This window comes from Vitis riparia, chromosome 6 (assembly GCF_004353265.1).
Source record: "Vitis riparia cultivar Riparia Gloire de Montpellier isolate 1030 chromosome 6, EGFV_Vit.rip_1.0, whole genome shotgun sequence".
Classification (NCBI taxonomy): Eukaryota; Viridiplantae; Streptophyta; class Magnoliopsida; order Vitales; family Vitaceae; genus Vitis; species Vitis riparia.
The window spans coordinates 4,572,093-4,594,279 of NC_048436.1; the positions used below are offsets into that span (position 1 = coordinate 4,572,093).

At 33.4% G+C, this 22,187-nt stretch overlaps 2 protein-coding genes across 9 annotated transcripts; both read right to left on the bottom strand.

The window, feature by feature from the left end:
• Window positions 1-6,786: 6,786 nt before the first annotated feature.
• On the bottom strand, window positions 6,787-14,859 carry LOC117916591 (translation initiation factor IF-2). Of its 3 annotated transcripts, none has more exons than XM_034832704.1 (4): window positions 13,789-14,859; window positions 13,556-13,705; window positions 10,326-10,511; window positions 6,787-7,354 (listed from the first exon to the last, which is right to left on the bottom strand). In XM_034832704.1, the coding sequence occupies exons 1-4, from the start codon at window positions 14,818-14,820 to the stop codon at window positions 7,274-7,276; spliced, it is 1,449 nt and encodes a 482-aa protein (XP_034688595.1). In that variant the 5' UTR covers window positions 14,821-14,859; the 3' UTR covers window positions 6,787-7,273. The 3 variants fall into 3 exon arrangements, 2 of the variants coding, with proteins under 2 accessions (XP_034688595.1, XP_034688596.1); XR_004651579.1 differs by lacking the exons at window positions 6,787-7,354; window positions 10,326-10,511 and adding exons at window positions 12,932-13,111; window positions 13,281-13,455; XM_034832705.1 differs by lacking the exons at window positions 6,787-7,354; window positions 10,326-10,511 and adding an exon at window positions 12,932-13,455.
• Window positions 14,860-16,455: 1,596 nt separating this feature from the next.
• Window positions 16,456-21,898, bottom strand: LOC117915718. Of its 6 annotated transcripts, none has more exons than XM_034831374.1 (9): window positions 21,890-21,898; window positions 21,253-21,300; window positions 20,980-21,049; window positions 19,350-19,440; window positions 19,205-19,266; window positions 17,947-18,263; window positions 17,825-17,858; window positions 17,611-17,742; window positions 16,456-16,981 (listed from the first exon to the last, which is right to left on the bottom strand). In XM_034831374.1, the coding sequence occupies exons 1-9, from the start codon at window positions 21,890-21,892 to the stop codon at window positions 16,791-16,793; spliced, it is 948 nt and encodes a 315-aa protein (XP_034687265.1). In that variant the 5' UTR covers window positions 21,893-21,898; the 3' UTR covers window positions 16,456-16,790. The 6 variants fall into 6 exon arrangements, with proteins under 6 accessions (XP_034687265.1, XP_034687260.1, XP_034687263.1 ...); XM_034831369.1 differs by having other exon boundaries at window positions 17,611-17,745; XM_034831372.1 differs by lacking the exon at window positions 21,890-21,898 and adding an exon at window positions 21,728-21,819 and having other exon boundaries at window positions 17,611-17,745.
• Between the last annotated feature and the right edge of the window lie 289 nt (window positions 21,899-22,187).

Consider the following 22,187-nt stretch of genomic DNA (forward strand, 5'->3'; position numbering starts at 1 on the left):
CGCAGCATCTTAAAAAAGTTAATACTTAAAAATTATGAACCGACTCATTATGCTAAGATGTCACTCTGCTTCTGTTATTGAACCTCATGCACAAAGTACCCTAATCCTTTAACTTTCACCAAATAATTAAATTACGAGTATGTTATCAATGTAAGAGATAAAATTATAAAACATACACCTCTTTAAATTAATCAATCATGAATTTAAAATACACTTGTTTAATGTGAGTAATGTAGGCCAAATGTTCGTATCATAAAAACATTTTTAATACCATTTTTTCAATCTTTAAATTCCCAAATTATTGGCATAAATTTAAAATTTTCAACAACCATTTCATACCCTAAATGGGAAGAATAAACCCACACTATTCATTGTCCCATGATTCCTTGTAGGGACAATATGGTAAAAAGAAAAACGAACTTTCCAAAAGTAGCCACTAAGAGCAGGCAAACAAAAATGGATTATTTTGATCAAGTGCACTGGACACATGTGGCATTCGGAAAAAAGGAGAGGGCAAAACCGTCATTACGAAGCGTGATTTTGATTCTGGGGACAGTGCGCGTCTACAGTTCCAGACAGTGGCACGGCGACGGTAGCTGCGTATCCGCCGCCGTACTTGCCAGCTGTCTTCCGCTAATTCCAGCTAAGCAAAAACCTAATCTCCACCGTACGATCTGAATATTTTTCAGAGATATTTTTTTATTAAAAAAAAAATTATTTAATTTTAAAAGTTGGCATTTATTATTACTTCTCCAGCCATAGGGCTCCAGTTTCTCGTTTCTCCCGATAAATTGAAAAGTCGTCGTGTGATCCGCGATATTTTCTGATGACTGATCTTGGCCGTTAAATTGATTGAATATTTATTATTGACTCAGAGCAATTAAAGCCTGCGCGTGTGAGTGCCGTTTTAAAGAAAATTAAAAAGCACGTGCGTGTTGCGGACGGGCGTGGAGCCCACAATTTGAACGGTCGTTATGGTTGAATCAATTTCAACCGTTGGATTACAATACTTTTCAACTTTATTGAACGTTATTGAACTTTGGCGGCAATTGGAGGATTATAATAGAATAGAAAGAATGGTGTGAAAGATGTGCCACCCCAATAAGTTTTTATAATATAATTTCTTAGTAATTATAATTGATTTAATAAATAATATTTTATTTTTATTTTGAATTAAATAAAAATAATAATAAATATTCAAAATGTTAATAGTATTTTGATCCCCACCCATAAATTCTAATGATCACAATTGATTTTTAATTGTAAACATACAATTAATTAATATTAAAATAATAAAAAATTAAAAAATGCAAGGGAGTTCAAGGATTGGGGTTGTTGGTAAATTGAATAAAAACTTAAATAAATTATTAAGTCAAAGTACGATTAAACAATAGGAACAATCAATAAAAATTTTGATGTTAACACATTAATCATGAATCACATTTTTCGTTATCTGTTTTGTCGTTTGTGCAGGTATTTTATTAATTAGTCATAACATGATTTGACGAAACTTGGCATCGCACCAAACCATTTTGAAATTTAAATTAATCCAATCATTCAAATTTGTAGAGGGCATGGCTACCCTAGTGATTATTTTTCTACCTTGTCCATGGCACCTTTTTGAGAGCACCCACCTTTTTTTTTTAAATTGACTTTAATACCTTGGTCTTTCTTTAACATATATGTGGAGTTGGAAGAGGGCCTATAACAACTATCATATAGTTGTTAGTTGTTACATAGTGTAATGTGGGGTCATTTTTTTTTATTTAGTATAGAAACACTATGCTCAATAGCATTATAAAAATAACAATAAGAATAAAAAAATCATATTTATTTTTACATTTTTGTGTATTAAATTAGTGTTGAGGATTTATCATTTATGCACATACAAAATAAATAAACCTTAAAATCATCGGAAAAAAATGAATTTTAACTCACTAATTTGAAAAATATATAGAAAATGGAATTTTAATTTTTATAAATCAATTTTATCTTCATTAATTTAAAAATATCTTAAAATACATGTATTTTTTCATAAATTAGATAATTATTTTCAATGATATTTTACTTATTAGGTTAATAACACTAATTGATAATTTTTTTAACATGATAATTGATTTGAAATCAATAAAACAAAAAATTTTAAAAAATTAAAACTAAAAATATACAAATAAAATATTTACTTTTATTTATAAATCATAGCAATAGAAAATATATATTCAAAAAATAGTTAAAAATATAATGGGACTCAATACTTATTTTTAAAATTTTCAAGTTTTTTTTGTTTTAATTGTATTTAATTTTTAATTATTTTAGTTTTTATTGTAATTTTTATTTTAAAATTTTTTTATTTTATTGTTGATGTCAATCAACAAAATATGTATTCAATTTTATTTATAAAAGAAAAAAAGACAAGAAGGTAAGGGTATTCATGTAATACAACATATAAAATTATTATTAAAGAGGGAATTAACAAAATTTTATTTATCATTTTTTTAAAAAATAATTTGTATCTCATATTATATTATAAAAAAATTATAATATATTTATTTTTAAGATAATTTTATTAAATTAAAATAAATATATATTTTCTATAATTTTATTTAATATTATAGGATAAAATGATATTTTAGGAAATAATTATTTTACTTATAAAAAATGTACTTCTTTTAAAATATTTTTTTATCGACCGACACCCGCTATTCCCTAAAACCCTGGTCATATTGGGTGTCCTCAAGAGGTCAACAAATTTGACCCAATGGCTGCCATTGTATTTAAAATTTATAAATGGAGTAACAACATGAATGTCATTATCAATTGGTCATGATCATGGCTAGCAAAACAGTTCAATATGAGATTTGGTAGTTGAAAAGGACAGCCAAATGAATTTTGAAAAGGGGAAAAACCATGACATGGCATTATGAAATGTATTTTAATATAAGCTTTATTTTTGGGTTTTTCTAAGTATTTTGTCAACCATGTATGGAAGCTCTAGTTTTGTAGAACCTTTGAAAAATAAAAACTATATATTAAAAACAAAGTGACAAATATGATAATATTCATCCACATGTTTTAGTTACTATCAATCGTGTCGTAATCTTGTTAAAATGTATAATTGAGTTAATAAATGGGTGATATTTGAGTTTAGAAATTTGGCCCACTTGTCCATTTAATTAATTATACAAAATAATAATGATGGAATGATTTACAAGTTATAACTCGTGTAATTTATTATGTAGACATAATTATGATGTAATTTATTTACAACTTAATTAGTACTCATAAATTTATCTATATTTTACAAAATTATAAAGGTTGAAAACATTTAATGATTAAAAAAACTTTAAAATAAAATTTATGACAAATATGCACTTAAAAAGTTTATTTTATTTTTAACCTCATTAACATCATGTGATTCAAACAATCAAATAATTAAAATATCGTTTAAATACTGTCGGTACCAACTAACAATGTATTTTTCAGCTAACTTCCTCAAAGTGAATAACGAGTATATTTATAATAAAGTGTATTTGGATGGTTTGTCTGCGCATACTCCTTTGCAACTTAAGTTAAAGTCTCGAAGATAAGGACAATAGTATATTTTGGAAGCTTTTTTATATATACTTGGTTTTCGATGTTAGGTGACTATTTATCCTGATCATGCTACAACATTTCATATACGCCTTTATTACTTTAAATGCTAATAACGGACTTTATCATTTGTTGAGTTTAAAGTCGGATATTTTGGTCCATAAATATTGTTGACCTAATGGCTTGAATGGTCTGTGGCTTGGACGGGGAAATGATTCATATCAGTCAAAATAGGATATCCCATAAAGTTGTATTTTGAATAAAAATTACTATTATTTTCTTCAAACAAAAAAAAAAATCTAAACGACTACTAAATAAATCATATTAAGCAATTATTTTTATCAAATTCGTACTCAACATATTTATCAAACGAGTTACATGAGCTAGATCTAATACAAATACAATTATTAAAAAATAATTTTTAATTTAATCAAAATTTTATATATGTGCTTGGTTTGTGACAACATGGCATTGCCAAATTAAACAAATGACCTTTATACTAGTACCTTAAAAACAAAAAACAAAAAAAAAAAAACGTGGGTAAAAATGGAAAGTTTATAATTTGATATTTATATAGGAAGACCCAAAAAGAAGGAAGGGAGGGTGATGTGGATAAGAAATGGGCACGTGGGCAAAACATGGGTGTGATTGATTTATAAAGAAAATGATAGGTGTTAAGTAGGGATTATGTGAAGGAGAATGATTGACCTTTGGGGTTGAGGGGGGGTTTGCTCTTTTGAGATTTGAAAGAGTAAGAAGTAAGAACCGACCAAAAGTGCAAATGGAGTATCCATTCAGATATTTAAATGTTTTGGCACCAACCCTTTTCATAATTCCACTTGTTCCCATGTCACTTTCATACCCCCCATGTTTCATTCTTAATTATTTCATATTTCATTTGGCCCCCCAAATTATTCATCTAATTTATAAATCATTCCCCTAATGATTTAATTCATAACCTAACATTGCATTATAATTTTATTTTATTTTATTTTTTGATAATTAAATTTTTTATTAGCCCATCTATGTATCTTTGTATAGATTTTATTCACCCTAAGTTTAATAAAATTTTATGATTTTGAAATGCATTTACTTTAAAACTAGAAAATATGAAGAAAAAAAATTATAAAATATAAAATTTAAATAATTATTTAAAAATAATTAACATTTTTATGCACTTTTTGGTCAAAGATAATAAATTTAATCATTTAGGTATTATCTTTTATCGATGAGGGTATAAAACTTGAATTATTTGTTGATGATTCTTATTTTATAATTATTTTTATACGACGTCAAAACACATTTTTTTCATTATCGAAAACTCATAACTTAGAATTTTTCTATTTATCTATGTGAAATATTATTACTTTATTATGGATACATATATAAAAATTCCTTTAATCAAAATATTGGTATTTATTTTAAAATGATACTATTTAAGGATTTTTTTTTTAATTTTATCCTATTTATATCCAAATTCAAAATATAATGAAAGTTTTACGCGTATTCTTAGACTAGGACCAAAGTAGAAGTAATTATAGAAAGAATGCGAAAATAATACATAAAAACAAATGAAAATTAATTATACGAACAGTGTAAAAATGATATATAAAAAGTAAAAATAATTAAAATAAAAGGGTATGTTTATTAATTGTTTTTAAAAAGAATTCTCATAAATGGTTTTTAAGAATAAATTTTTAAAATTGTTCTTTAATTTTTGTAAAATGAAAATTTATTTAGAAATGTAAAATGTTTTTAATTTTTTTAAATATAATTTTGATACGTAGAGTTTTATTTTATTTTATTTAAAATTTTTAATATTTCTTATCGTACGCAACCTGCGCATACTGGGACCCACCGAAGCCATCTTCGCACGTTGCCAAAATCACAGTTCGTGTCGGTTTGAGGTGGGACCACTCCAGTTGTATAGCTGCCACGTGTCTCTATCCCCAATTTGACAGCGCACAGCCTATGATTAAGGGACCACATGCTCCGCCCTTTGAAATTCCGCTTCTGTCCCTTCACCTTCGCTCCTCGGGGACTGCTCCCCAGCACCTTTTCCAGGGTGCCACGTCAGCGCTCACGTAGAGGTGATCACGTGAGAGCTCACGCCATCCACAGCGTCATATTTTGGGAGTGGGATCCACTAGACTGGAGAGTTTTGGGTGTAGTGTATGTATAACCACTTGTACAGTCGCTTGTGTATGAGCGAGTCTATGACCTGCTTCCAAATTATTCTTAAAAATAATTTGAATATTTCCGTATATTCCACATAATAAATAAAATATATTTTTAATTATATTTCTAGTTGTGTGATCATGTACCATCTTTGATCCATTTGATCGTGTGAATGATGGTGCCATAGCCGTTGGATTGTGACAACGAATTTTATGGGTCAGCATTTAAGGTCCAACATTCAAGAAACTTTAATGGGCCTGAGTAACCCACCTTATTCATGGCCCCATAAGTATAACCGCAGTAGCCTGCAACAACTTGAGATCAATAGTATTATCATAATTATTTTCAAAAGGAAGTAAAAGTGAAAAAAATAAAAAAATCATTTTGATGTGGGCTCAAAGTATGATGAGCATTCAAATGGTAGGATTGAGGATAACATTGAAAGCACTTTGGGTAAGCTTGAAGTGACCTAGCATTCGCAATAAGGCATCTCAAAGAATCAACGACCACTCAAAACCCCAAAGAAGCTGAAAAGGAGTGTGTTTCGATGCATATCCTTGTTGTAGTGGGTACATCATTTCCCCAATAATTGGTGGATTCCCCAAAAGTAGAAAGGCCCATATGGGGGAGTCAAAGCCTTGTGGGCCGTCCAATCTGCATCCAACCTTTAAACACCACCGATGGTGGCACTCTTATGGCTTTAGGCCTACCGTTGAGTTCAAATTGTCAAAAGCACAAAAGCGTTGAAAGTGATGATTCAAGACATTGACCATAGCTTTTATTAGATTTTTGTATTCAAAGTGATTTGAGATTGAACTCCATGGAATAAATGAAACCCTTTTAAGAGCTAATTCAAAACAAAGACATCATACAGATAGATATTGCCTAATAAAAAGAAAATTAAATTACATTTTCCCAAATCTCCCATAGGCATGCATGGACCACCTGCAACTTCTTTTGAAAAAGACAACTATTTCTTCAAATTAACAAAATTTGGGCACTTCTTTGAACTTTTTAGGAGGAGCAGCAGCAGCAGCAATGGCAAAAGCTTAAACCCTTTGAAGAACATCACAAGAGTGAGGTGTTTCTTAAACCCTAGGCGACAAATGCATGGTACTAATTCCTGCATTTCTACTCTACAAACAAGAACAGCACTCAAGATTCTGGAACAATCACCTTCAACCTAAAACTCCAAAAACTCAAAAATAACATATGTTGCTTTTCTGAAAAACTTATGGGGTTCATCATCAATGGTGTACTGCATATACTAAATCAAAGAACCTCTAGGGATATGCAGCACCACAACTGTTACAAAAGAATTATTACATGAGCAAAATCACTGCAAAATTCTAAAACTATAGAACTGAAACAAAATCCATTTCAGGTCATGTCTTACACCTAGCTATGTTTACGAGTTCATGTCACAGCAGACTCTTGGGTGACAAGGATGCTGCAAAACCTTCCACTGCAACATTGTCATGTCATGAATGAGCTTTCATTGAGTTTATTTGTAATGCTGTGAAACCTCCCACACTAGCTTATCCATGAACTGGCATTTCTTGTCAAATCCCCAGCCGGGGTTGCTCTGCATTAGTAGAATTTGCAAAGATGATAAATGTTTCCTTCGTGGCATTTTAATCAAATAAGTACACTTCCATAATTGTCACCTTCTATGATTTCTAAGATACACACACATATGTAACAAAGCAAATAAACCATATCCAACACGTGGTAAATTCCCATGTCACAAGTACATGATACATGGGCCCATATATTTTTTCAGTAAAATATTTATTTGGGCCTTAACACTGAAAAATACGAGTTTTTCTATCAAAAACCACACAATCATAGATAACACAGGTTCCATGTAAAATGGTTCAACAAAGTGATTAAGGGATTTTCTGTTCACTGTCTGCAAAGAAAAAAAGAAAGTCGGTTTGGCTCCTTTCACTAAACTATGATGAATAAGCTAAATGGTAGTCAATCAAATCAAGTATTGTAGCATCAAAATAATAAGGATGGGAACTGCGACCATCTATTGGACTCTGTATGGTAGATGGGTCAGACAAACAACAGATTAGTTAAATAAATTTAACTATATGTTATCAGCAATCATTTATTTGGAAAATTTATTTTATTTTATTTAAAAAAAAAAAAACACCATTCCAAGAGTTTGGCAGAAATTGAATAATTAAAACCTAAATTAGTATGATTGTTTGTACAACTGTTTAATTGAATGGGTCCCACCAGATGCTACCTTGATCCTGTTGTTTTTTCTTATACAATAGGGTTTAATGTAAAGGAATTTGATGCTTTTCTTGTTTATCATATCTATTGAAGTAGCTCTAATTTAAAAGTCATGATGATAATGAACGATAACTGAAACACTTTGAAGTGGGAATGAGATATCATCCTTCATTTACTGGAAATTTTAGAACAGCTTCCATTATTGAAAGCTTATAATCAATTTTATTTTTGTTTGGGGGATGGCTTAGAAATTGAAGTTTCTGCCAAAGTCATTGACCCAGACATTACTTGAAAGGTATATTTTTTAATCAAATTATCATAAAAAGCTTTGATTTTTGGAAAAAATCACATGAGCCTAAGCTTATTGCTAAAGAATTAATTTATAAGTAAAAGCAAACCATTGAGCTCCTTTCAAGGTTCTACTTGCTCACACAAGAACAGAAGCCAGACCCAAAGATTGGTTTTGATTTCAAAGTTTAATCTCAAAAACACCTTTTTTATTTTATTTTTTCCCCTGGTGGAAAGCAGTCAGTGGTAAAGGTGCAAGTGTTGTTTTGTTTTAATTTACAAATTCCTCTCATGTTCCAAACTCCTGACTACATCATCTGAGCCCAAGTCACCACTCCCTGCATGAATGAAGGATAAACCCTCCCAGCCCCCATTCCCAGGACTTAAAACAGGAGTATGATATAACAAAAGATTGGTTTTCCAAAATTGGTTTTCCGCTCATCAATATTGACACTAATGGGGATTGAAGCACCAGAGGCTTCTACATATGCTATATATATTCTTTTTTATCAGAAACCATATATATTGATAATAATAAAGTACAAAAGAAGGATGAAAGATCCTTCCCACAAAAACAAAACCTGATCGAAGTGAAACTAGACTCCCCCACTAAACAAAAGCTGTACACAAAGTCAACCACCAACTATCTCAAACCCCAAAAACACAACCCCACTCAACATCTGGAATCATCTCCTCTCACTGTTATCTACCCTTTTGAATCACAAACTGAAAGCCAACTGAGCTGTAAAACATTAAGTGGAACTCCTCCAAAAGCGACAGTACAAAAGGTCCACAGTGAGTAGAAGTGGAGTAAATCCCACAACATTCATTCCGATCTCGGCTTTTCCTCAAGAATCCTAACATTTCTCTCTTGTCACACCAACCACAGTAAGGTCAGGCAAGCGATTTGCCAAAGAGTCTTTCATCTGATTGAGGTCCCTAATCCTCTAAATGAAATGATCAACATATCTCCAATACTTCTAAGCGGACCAATCTATCCTTGTTATACTGAAGAGCTTCTGCTATAGCCCCAAGGTGAATGGGCAATGTAGAAAAAGGTGGTCAATCGATTCTCCATCTCCTTTGCATAAAATTCTATATTGCTATGTAGGGTATTTTAATGCTACACTTTTTTCAGTTCAATACATAATATGAGTTGTCACTTCTTATTAGAGTATTGTTGTTCGTGTACACAACAGTTATTACATATTTACATTAATCTTTTTACAATTCATGAATGCATCAATACACATAACTTATTGGAAAATGTTGAATTTTGGCCCTCAAACATCTATAACTACTCTAATATGATTCCATTTGATTAAAAAATTAAATAAATATTAGGACACAAACACCGGAGAGTCTCAAGTAAGGATATACTTTCTTTTTTTAAAAAAAAGGTATCTAGTCATTGGGAAATACTTCTCAGCCAAACTAGATAGATCTGCAAGTAATTGGCAACCATCTTTCCTATCCCTATTTTTAGGTAGTCTAACAGGCAGCTTACTAATCACTTTCTCCTACTCTGTAAATGTGATTGTTTTGCATTTAGACAATCAATGCCTATTTCCTGTATTTCAGAGAAGAATACTAAGAGAGAAGCTATTTTTGGCACAAATACTCCATTCTATTTAGTTTATCATATATAAAAATCCCCCCCCCCCCCCATCCACAGATGCATGTGTGTGCAAGCACAATAGAAAACAAAACAAATAAAAGACCTTAAAAGAATAAAAAAAGATAAGAATGAAAATGAATTAAAAAAATTTAATAACCACAATAACCTAAAAATAGAACCCGCCTTTTGTTTGTCTGCCACTAAACATAGTCCATTTGTGAAGATATGGTCTCAAAATGTATAGCACACAATGTATGGATGGAAACTGAACCTACCATAGTCTTTTGGACAAACATAGTGAGACAAGTTTGAGACAGTATATCTGTTTTCCCATTCTTCAAGCACACTCCACTATACACATTATGCATATAAAAAATAAAAAATAATGAGGAGAAGTAAAAACCTGGAGAGAAAGAATGGCACGATCAGTGAACCGCTTCACTGAATTAGGTGCAGTTTCTGGTAGAGTTTTTGCAACTCTTTCTAACTCTTCTTGTTGTTTCTTTGCAGTTACTCTATCAGGTCCACTGTAGTAATCTACAAGTTCTTTCAGATATGGAACTTTTTCCATTGTTTCCTTCATGACTTCCTAGTAAAGTGGAAAAGGCCATCATATAAACAAATTAATTCTAAAACTACATAAATGAGGATAAAGCATGAAAAACCATACGCTACAAGCACAAACCACATTATATTCAAGAATCCAGGTACCTAATTTGAGGTATTATGATGTTGGTAAAACAGGAAAAATGAAAAGAAGAGTGCAAAGGTTAAACATTGGAAGCATGAAGACCATATAGTGCAAGAAAATTTAATTTTTCCATGTAACAGAAAACAAATGCAAATCTGAAAGAGAAAAAAATAATATCACAACCAACAAGTATTCTGCAAAATAACAAATAGAATTTCTTTACATCAAATGTGCACATTTATCTTCTTAAAATTTCTTTTGCTCGTGGTAGAGTCACCTAAATATGTCAGTCTCTCAAGATTACTACAAAAGCCTATAGGGAGAGGGAAGTGCTCTAGAACCACACTACATGTCTTAAACTTCCAAAGACATGCACTACTAAGTCACATATCCAAAATTCCCAGTAGGTTTTTCAAGGTTCAAGTATTTCTATGTACTACAAAGTGGATGCAAAAGCAAAGAGATTAAACACAATTATCACAGATATTTCTAAGCAGCACAAGAAAATTCCTTCAACAAAATCAAATGCATGATTATCATTTCAAATATATATATATATATTTTTTTACCCTTTCTAAGGTAGTCACCTGATCTGCTATGGATCTTCCCATGCTAGCTGGAAGCACCTGTAGTCTGTGGGAAGTGTGATGAAACACTTCGCCCTCAACATTTTCGAAGACACACACTATGGAGTTATATTATTTCCCCTTCTTACTTACAATTCATCTTAATTCTTTCAAAGTTTATAAAATATATGATCGAACTTCCAATACTTCAAAATCACAGGTACAAGGATTGCCTAAACTCATTTTCTTTCAGTAGGAATGATAATCATGGTTACAATTAGTTCACCAATCTATTCTAAGATCAGTAGTAGGCCATGATTAATCCTTTTTCAAAACATGTTTACAAGACTGAAGCTTAACAATATACAACTTATTTTGATGAAGGGAATGTTTATGCAGAAGGAAAGTTGGGAGATCGAGCCAATTGAGAAAGATGTTAATAAGGCAAGGGTGAAATTGCTAGCTGTTTGTGCAGCGGCCATAACCAGTGTGACTTTGGCAGAAAATACTTTGGTAGCAGTGTAGCGCTTAAACACTGAGACAAAAAAGAACAAAGACATGCAATATGTTTGCAAACAATGAAGACTAGATGTTAGACAAAATGTTTACTAAATTATTTCAATGGATTGGATAGTTAAAAAAAAAGCTTTTTGACTTTTAATTATGGTTCCCGTAAACAGGCTATTTCTAACTACCAGTATATTAAAAGTTCCAACTAGTTCCCAACTAAATTCTCCAAAAGGATATGTATGTGTGTGTGTAAATCACTTTCTCTGGATGTGAAACAAATGGGAAAAGAAAGGACATATGTTACAAACTATATAATTTGGAAATTTGTTGATCGAGCTTTATAAGAACCTTGTAAAACAGAAGAAAGTACAAAATGGGTTAGATTTTAAAGCCCCATCCAGGTTCAAACAAGTAGAGGTTAGAGACACTACAGGCTCATTGAGGAAGAGGTTTGAGAAGTTATAAAGGAGTCTTTTATTGGTAGGCTTGGGATAAAAGAAGATTCATTTAGGTAGCTAGAAGGTGCTGCATTTGTTGAAAGAAGCGGGAGGGTGAAGTATTAGGAAAGTAAAGGACAAAAATAGAACATCACTTGCAAAATGGCTGTAGAAATTTGCCAATCCTGCCAATAAATAGGTGACGTATTGGGTTTTTGATACCCTTTGTATATGACCTGTTTGTTTGCCTTGGTGTATAGCATCTTTGTTCATAATTGATAAAATTTGCCTTTACTTCATTGTGAAGACATGGGCATTGTGGAATCTTCTTTTCTCCCTTTTTGGTGTGGTTTGGGTTCTCTCTGGTTCAGTTAAGGAAAGTCTCATTGGGTGGCATGGAGCGTTTGTGGGGAAAACCCGTAAAAAGGCGTGGCAAATGACCCCCTTATGTATATTTTGGTCAGTCTGGAAGGAAAGAAATTTGTTGGCTTTTGGGAATGAGGTGTTTTCGCTCCAAAGGTTGAAATATTCTTTTGTATGTAATATTTGGTTTTGGGTTAGGGTGTTTATAGTTTTGAGCCCTTCTTCTCTTGTTACTTTTTTTGAGTGACTAGGCTCTAAGTAAGGGTAGGAGTTGTTGTCTATTTCCTCCTCCCTTGGTTTCGAGTCTTTGGATTGCTTTTGGATACTCCCTGTATATCTAGAGGGCACTAGTTTGGTGTTTCCTCTTCCCGTTTAATATTATTGTCTTTATTTATCAAAAAAAAAATTGATAAAATTTGCCTCTTTTTTTTTTTTTTTAAAAAAAAAAAAAGGCTTTGGAAATTTGCCATCGAGAGACACATGGTGATGGAGGGAAGTGGCTAGAAAGTGTAGGGAGGGAAAGTACAGTTGGTGCTTAGCTGGGGTTACAGGTCCTTGTGGGGTGTGACTGTGGAAGAGGACTAGAAGGAAATGCTGAGATGGGTGAGTCTTCCAAACATATCTGCAATAAAGTAGAGGTTGAGTAATAGGTGTTATTTTAACATTGAGAGAAAAAACCCTTGAAGCTGTAGTAGTAGGGGCCCTAGAAAGAGTAATAGGTGTTATTTTGGCATGGCAAATGGAGCAGGAAGACCTTCAAATTTGAGTTTTCCAAACTAGTTTGGACTTACAAGTAACAAAGAAGCAAGGGTGGTGGATGATTCAGTTTGGAAAGAGATGGATGGGTACTGTGAAGTCCAGGACTCAGAAGGGATTCCAAGATTGGAAGGCAGAAGAGGTGACATCCTTCTCCCATCATTTATCAAGTTGAGTTAAGTGGAGGCAGAGAAGATGATAAATGACCCACTGAGAGTCAACAAAATCTCAAATCATAAACTTATCAAAAATGAAAATAAGAAATGCAATGAGGTAATGTTCATAGGACATTAGGGCAAGAGTAGATTACCTCCCACTCTTCTTGACTCTGAATTCCCTCATACTGCATCAGGAACGGCTTCATCTTCTCGAGGGCATCCCGCAGAGGAATAGGGGGATTCTCATCGATATCCGGATTAGTACCGAACTCCTCCATCAAGTACTCAGGCTCAAACTCTATCTGCAATCCAAAACAAAAGATAGGTCAGTTGCACTAACTCATTAAGCCCCACAAAAACTATTCATCAACGTTCAGAACTTTACCGAACAATTGGTATGGAGAGCATCCAAATAAGCATCCTCAATTGGTGAAGGCAACACTCTACCACTCATCTCTTCAAATGCTTCATCCAATTTACTCATATTCTCCAACCCAATCTTATTACTCAATTTCTCAGCATCAGCATTGTCTCCAAGGTAGAGCCCAGCCCCGTAGTCATCCTGGGCATCACCTCCACGACCTCTCCGATCACCCATTCTCCCTCTCCCTCTCCCTCTCCCTCTTCCCATCCAACCCTGTGCCCCTCTGCCCCGCCCACGACCTCTCCCTCTGAAACCTCTTCCTCTTCCGCCTTCATCGCCATCGCCATCGCCACCGCCACCGCCATCACCACCGCGCGACAAAATCCCCACCGCCTTCTTCACCGCCTCTTCCCGGCTCAATCTTGGCTGCGGCGGCCCAGCGACCGGCTGCTGCGGCGACCTGAAGACCGGCTGCCGCGGCTGCCGGAGGTGCCGGTTCTCTTCTTTGGGCGGCGCTGGTGTTTGCTTCAGTGGCTGTCCACGCCCAGCACCACCAGATAGCGCCGAAAGTATGCTCACCGGAAGATTGTTTTCTTCCGGCGGGGTTGTACCGAGTTGAGATTGGGGTTTTGGTGCCGAATCTGCGGCATCTTCTTTGCTGAAAAAGATAGGCTTTTTGGGTGCAAAATCAGGGGACTGTTGAGGAGCTGAGTCAGTTGGGTGAGCGGTGAGCCGCCCACGACCACGCCCAATGCCAGTGGACGCGAAAGAGGAAAATGGAGGTAGGGTTGGAGCAGAAGGTTGGGAGGGCGGTTTTCCACGGCCATGGCCGAGTCCCAATGGAAATGGCGATTCAGATGACTCAGAGTTGGGATCAGCGGTGGGTTCGGGTTTTTCTGGGGCGCCGGAAGCGAAATCGAAGGGGGAAGCTCCGCCGAGGCCGCGGCCCCGGCCCCCTCCCCGGCCGGAGGAAGTGGAGAAGGAAGAGGATGATATTAGGGTATGTCTGGTGACATTGGTAAGACTCCTAGGGTTTGGCAATCTTCCCCTCATTGCAGAAGCTGGATCAGACTGCACTCACTGTAGAAGAGAAGTCACCAAACAATATTTGTAATTTTTTTTTTCATTTTTTCAAATTTTTCCATAATAATATTTATACCATTTTATTATTTGATTTGTGAAATTAACAGAAATTAAAATAAAATTATTTTTAAAAGAAATATTTAATATTTAATATTTTAAAAAAATGTAAAATCTTTGTGACATTTAATATTATTTAAAAGCATAAAATAGTTTTAGTTTTACATAATATAAAATATAAGAATTTTTACTATACTCACATTGAAACCCCAATGACTTTACAAAAAGGATTAGGATATGAACAAAATTTTTCACTATCTCAAATTTTATAAGTTTTCAAAATAATTTTTTAAAATGTAAAGTAAGTCACATGTTTTCCTACAAAAGATTATTATTTTTTTGTGCAAAAGTTTTTATTTTTTAAAATAAAAAAAATAAAGAGTGAATCCAAACAAAATCTTTAAGGTTTGTTTAGAAACTGTTTTTTATAATAATTTTTTTTTCTCCAAAACAAAAAAATATTAGGAACATATTTGACAATCAAAACTAGTTTTCTATTTTCTATTTTTAGTAATAGAAAATAATGTTTTTTAGATGATATTTTTATTTTTTATTTTTCTGTTTTTTCACTTATTTTTAAATGTTATTTTAAGAAATAATTATATAAACATGTATAATAATAAAAAAAAAACATCTCATATAAATTTTATTTTTAAAAATATTAAAAACATAATAAAAACATTTTAAGTTTCCAAACAGATTTTTATTCTAAACAATTTTCAAAAAATTGTTCTCAAAAACTATTTTTCAAAATTATTTTAAAAAATAATTATCAAACAGACCCTTAATATATGTTTAGGAAAATTTTCAAAAATAGTTTTTAAAAAAGCTTTCGAAAAATAATTTTCAAAACAATTTTATAATGTTTTTTAAAATCCATTTAGAAACTTAAAATGTTTTCAACTTTATTTTTGTATTTTCAAATATTTTTTCAAAGAAATTTCAATTTCAATTATTATTTTTAAGACAATTAACAGAAAATAATTTAATGTAACTAAAATATATTTTTAAAAAACAACATCTTGGATAACCACCATGTCTATGATTTTTCCTATAGAAAGTGCATATCCACTTAATAACTCTTTGAACAATCAAAAGGGAAGAAACAACTAAAACAAATAAGAAAAAGGTCCATTGTTCCTCATTGTCCATATAAAATTCTGATAAGAACCGATTCATGGAAATAGAAAATTTGGGAATAATAAAATTCAAATTTGGTAGGAATAAATTTCCTATATTTCCCTAATATACTACATAGTATGGTTAATTTCATTTTTGAAAAGTATTAAGAAAAATATTTTCTTATATTTAATTTTACAATGAAAAATATAATTAAAATTAATTTAATACTTATATATTTTAAAATTATTTAATCTTCACATAAAATATAAAAAATAAATAAAAATAAGTTTAAACAACAATATAAAAATAATTTATTAACTTCATGTTTAATTTTTATTTTCCTCCACTTTCTTTTCTTCTATTTTTTTTCTTTCTCATTTTTACTCAAACTTTCCATTAACCAAACATGGCATTAAAGAATAAAGATTGGAAGTCCACAATGGGTCATCTTAATTTTTCACATTAAAACAAGATTTAGTTAAGAATACATTGAAATAAACAGCACAAAAGTGTTTCCTGCTCAACACCTTAAATGCAGAAGGGACACCATGCACTTTTCCTAGGTTTATCTTTCCCAGATTTGAATCCATTTCTTAAGGGTTAGACACCATATATATTTCATATTAGAATCCATATCCTCCCTGCTTACAACCCAAAATCTATCACAACTCAAGCAGAAAAGAGCAGCAACTTCAGTCCTATTTTCCAGAAAGGAAAACTGCAGAAACTTATATGGTCAGGAATTGGAGGGGGAAGGCAAACTAGGGATGTAGCTTGATTACACGAGACACCCGCTCAAAGAAGACCGGGCACATATTTGTGCTGAACATCAGCACGTCCCTCATCCACCCTGGTGCCACTCTCTCAAATGTCCCCAAGGATTGTACCCGGTATAACAGCTCCATTTCCTCTCCAGCTGCTTTGTTTACCCATGTTAGGCTAAATGAATAACCTGCAATCACAATTATAAACTTGTAATTTGAAAACATAAGGAGAGTTGATTCAAGCTCAAGTTAGAATTGCATCATGATACTCAGGACCAATGAAGTGAAACTTTCTTGCCAAACATCGACTCAAACACAGCTGAACACTAAACCAAAGTGATATGTATGGAAAATTCAATCATGATGAAGAAACATTACAATCACTAATTTTTCTGATGCAAACTCCTCATTTGAAAAGAAAAGAAAAAAAAATCATCAACAAAATGATCTTGTTTGTACATGTAAATTAACCACTAATGGATAGATTACTGTCAACCGAAAGCACCAAGTAACTCCCAGCCATCCTCGTTTTTAACTAGAACACAACTTTTGGTAGAGTTTCAAGTAATAACAGTTAATCAAATAAAATCAGATGACTTAGAAATCCTTCTGACCAAAAATCATTCTTCAAGAATAATATTATTTTAGGAAGCCAAAATTGGAAATCTATGGTGGGCATTTAAGAATGAATGAGCCGACTGAAGAATATGTCAACAGAGTGAAATGAACTATAAACTGCCAAAGAACAACTGAGATATAAAAGAATGATTACAGGACCTAAAGTTTTGTAAGAACGTCAATTAGACATAAGAATTACCACTTGATTGATGAAGTGCTGAAATACATTTTCCATCAGGTTCACGAACTGCAGATAATTTCATGCCTACTAAGAACTCAACGAGAGCTTGAAACAGGCAGCTGGCGGGGCTGGTGTCATTTATATCATCACCTACAAATCACAGTCAACACATTAATTAGATGTACAACATGATACCCAGGTGGAATCACCGAATTGTATTTTTAATACACACCTGAACTGTCAATGTTTCTTCTACAGCATTCTGCCTGAATACTTACACTAAAATGGTCAGAGAACAGAAAGAAAAGAAAACCAATACCTTCTATTTAAAACAGGTTGGATTATCAGATATACCTGCTGAACATCGACAAGAATCCCACTGGACAAAGTTTCCTTGGATAAGTCCTTTGCCGATTCTCTTTCCCTTGAAAGAACAACTTGACCACTGACAGATTGTGAACTTGCACCTTCTTTTTCCTCAGGCCCAGAACGTCTCCTACGTTTTCTTGCCATGCTTATGGCTGAGGCATTCGATGTGTCTACTCGTCCAACCTGGGCAACTCCAGGTGTGCTCAGCTGTCCATTTTCATTTTTGTCAATCTTTGAACTGCAACAAAGTCCCACCCGTTGCAGGTTCCGTAGCCTCTCAATTTCTTCAGAAAGCTCTTTATCTGCCATAAATTTGAGCTACTCAAAATGAAAAAGGAATTAACTGAAATATATGAATGCTGTAAATTTGGGCACCAGGAACCTTGGTGGAAACAATTTGATTATGTTGCAGAAACTCCTAGGAACCTTTTCATAGGACTGCTGAAACTTGTGAGAAACATGTTTATCATAAAACTCTCCTCTTTCTAAACATATGTCAAGTCTTTTTCTCCACGAGGATTTATGAACTATGTCACAAGTGTCTTCAATCAATCCTTTTCAATTTTGTTTCAAGAATAAAAAATCCCTCATGGGTGCTTTTGGTTTCCTTGTAAACCTTTTTGGCTTATGCCAAATTGTTGGAAACTCCATTAATAGTCTAAAAAACACCCCAGTCTATTTTAGATCTTGCCTCCACATTTGAATGTTGCAGTTTTTTTTTTTTAATTTATTTATTCATTTACATGTACAGGGACAAATTGTGATGCAAATATTATGAAATCATTACAGTGTGAATGCAGGTAATACACTTCCTTTACACACATGCACACATAACCTGCACAAAAGATGCCAAGAGAAATACCACCCAACAAAAAAAAAAGAAAAAAAAAAAAGGTTTTTAGCCACATTTTCAAAACCAGAGTGTTTAGCAGCTTCAAAAAGTGATTGCTTCACAAATCAGAAGCTCAAGCATCCAGGATTATGCATTAAAAACCATGACCGACATCATAGATATATAGTTAGTAAACAAACAGAATAATTTTTTAGAAAAATTACCAGTAAATTTATAAAATTAGCTATTAACCAGACTACACTAATAGTATGCAGTTGGATAGGTGCATACAAAGAACAATTCCTACAACAAAGCCAAGAAACTCAAGGATGCAGATGCTAAAAAGAGAGAGTTCCAACAGTTAACATAAGAGTTAGCTAGAGAAGCTTCAAACAATTGATCCCAGCTTACTTTTCTGGTTCTCTTCCATTAAAATATTTTGGTACTTGGAATATTCTTCATCCTTGGTGGACCTGCACTCAAAGTAAAGAGACATTTTACAATTCTAATACTTTGGCTCTCAAAAAACATCCAGTGGAACCTGGAAAGCGCATGCCTGATTGAAGCCACTTCACTTCTCAATTCAGCAACTTGTTCAAGCAACTTTCCATTTTCATTTCTCAAGTGTTCTATCAATTCATCAGCAGCTGCAACATCAAATTCAGAAAAAAGGAAAAGAAACACTTCAATTCCTGAAGAAGACTAAAACCTTGAAACTAATTCTACCTATTTGAAACACATCAAACCAAAGTTATTACAGAACCAGAACCAGAACCAGAACAACTAAACCCTATCCTAACTACCTATGTAGGAATTATGCACCAAAATTCAATCCATCAAGGTTTAAGCTTACATCTGAATCAATGCCAATTCCTAGGAGGCCCGTGTGTGGCACTGGTGGGAGAGACCACTTGGACGACCAATTGATCATGCAGTCCAGACTCTAAACTCATGCAACTAAAGGGAAAGAAGGAAGAAGATCCATCTTGAGGTAGGTGTTAGTCCATTGACACGGACCATGCGGCTCTAAGGCTTCATGGGGCGGCACCTTGGCCGCCTCATGAGTGACCTAGGACAGTAATAAGGTGGCACAAGGGCACAATGCCTTGTGCAATGAGATGATTTGGTAAGCCATGGGCGCAATGCCATGGCAGGTGCAGCACCAAGAGAGAGACTTGGATGGGGCACATCGATGCGGAGCAGCAATGCCGACTCAGATGCAATACACAAAAGCACAATGCCTTGTGCATAGGGAGTCATGGGCGCAATGTCATGACATGTTACTGCACCAAAAAGAGGGCTTGGGCAAGGCACAGAGACACAGCAGCAACAAGGCGGATGCTGGAGCATGTTGCCTCGACATGAATGTAATCTGAACGTGCAGGCCAAAAGAGAGCTTGGCATGCACACGATCCACATTTATAAATGCATGCGGCAACGGCATGAAGAGTTGGACTTGAAGGGGGATTGCAAGTCAAGCACAAGTAGGAGTCTTGATACCTATTGTAATTGTAGTTTGAGTAAGACTAGGACTCTGAATCCTAGTAGGAGTGGCTGGTGCCACGACCTATCAATAAGAGTCCTAGTAGAACTAGGATGTGTACTCCTAGTCTGACAAGGAGTGGGTGACCGGGACGAGAGAGAGAGAGAGAGTGAAATCCAAAGAGGGAGATCATGAGGGGGAAGTCTGAAATCACTAAAGTTATTGTGGGAGTTCAATGTTCCAATAAAATACAAGTTGAGGTTGGTACTCTATAAACCTCGTATGTGCCTGGGCACTTTGCCATCTCATGAGACACGAAAACTTGTGTGGGAAAAATTGTGCTTGTGACAATAGGGGACTACATTTATCAATTTAGTAACTTATAATGAAACTCATAAATAAGATTTTTATAGGAAATACTATAATATATAACTTGCAACATAATTCTCTTATAATTTCTTGAAACTAATGTTAATCCAAACTCAGTCCTGGACTCCTGGTCAAAGATAATGTTAACTCATTTTACTACAATTGCACAATTGTGCAGTCACACACTCTGTCTTGTGAAGCCTCATCGCAACGCCTCATTTTAATCCCCAAATTCTCTCATAAACATATTGTTGACTGAAGAACTACCACGAGTTTGGCAACCATAAATAAACTCCCTGAGTTACGAATTGAAAATGATAAAATAAAAGCATACCAGACACATAAGTCAAAAACTTTACTTCTTGTTCCCGATTGAGCTGCTCGATCTCAGTTTCTTTCCTTGTCTAAACACCATAAGATCATGAATCAGTACAAAAAAAAAAAAAAAAAAAAGAGGTTGTCTTTTCCAACAAAATGATTGTTTTTTTTTTTTGGCCACAATTTCTTTTTCTAGAAAACAGTTAAAAAAATCTAGAAACCATTTTCCATGGAAACAAACAGACTCAAAAAAAAGGGGAATAAATTTCAAAAGAGAAAAACTAAGAACCTTGAGTTTAGTGTACTTCTCGTAGAGCTTCTTGTAAAGGGCCTCCATCTGCAACCAAAAATCAGCAACCCCATTAAAATCAAGCAATCGAATTAAATAAATAAATAAATAAAAATTGAGTTATTCACAACCCTAAATTTTAGATATTTTGGAGTATCCCGTCACGAAGAAAGATCGAAGCCGGAAAACTAATCCTTCGTTTGGTTTCCCAGAAAGCAGAGAAAAACAAGCGGAAAATTGGGACCTTTGGTAAAAGGGCTGAATTAAGTTCAGTCGAGATGTTCGGTTTCTAGGAACCAAACAGCGGAAATGCTTGTTTTCTTCAGTTGTCCTTACTTTTCCGAGAAACCAAACAGAGAAACAAGAAAATAATTATATTGGCAAAAAAAAATAAAAAATAAAAAACCCTAGCATTCAGAAGCTGACCTCTTTAATTTGCAGCAACAAAATTGGGCAAAAAATAATAATAACTTACTATATGTTTGAAAGATAGAAACTTAAGATTGGGAAGGGCATTTTCGGGAGAAAAAAAGTGTCATCTCATTTATGATTTAAGCCTGTGATTTTCAGAAACGCGGGAAAATGGAATTTCAAATCAGCAAGAAGACAGAGAAAACGTTGGAGACAAAAGACTCACCATGTTGAGTTTCGAACAGAAAGACGAATGGAAAGTCCATCCTTCCAAATTTCAAAATTTTATTAGATTATTTTAAGAAATAAATTTTTTTATTTATTTAATATAAATATATTAACTTAATAATAAAATAATTATTTTTATTTATTATTTAAAATTAGTTTTAACTTTAAGTTATACCATTAAATTATTTTACTAAACGTACTTAATTTCTCAAGTTATTAAGTCACTATAAATAATTAAATTGATTTGCTAAACACTTATCAATTTTGAACATACTCATATATATTTGTTCCAAACG

Coding starts and splice junctions, on each gene's coding strand:
- LOC117916591 (XM_034832704.1), bottom strand. CDS start 14,820: ATGAGGGGAAGATTGCCAAACCCTAGGAGTCTTACCAATGTCACCAGA. Junction 13,706..13,788: donor CTCTCCATACCAATTGTTCG/GTAAAGTTCTGA, acceptor TTTGGATTGCAG/ATAGAGTTTGAGCCTGAGTA. Junction 7,355..10,325: donor GTGCCATTCTTTCTCTCCAG/GTTTTTACTTCT, acceptor CTACTAATGCAG/AGCAACCCCGGCTGGGGATT.
- LOC117915718 (XM_034831369.1), bottom strand. Junction 19,441..20,979: donor GTTTTTGACTTATGTGTCTG/GTATGCTTTTAT, acceptor TTGATGTTGCAG/CTGCTGATGAATTGATAGAA. Junction 16,982..17,610: donor AGCACTTCATCAATCAAGTG/GTAATTCTTATG, acceptor TTGTGATTGCAG/GTTATTCATTTAGCCTAACA.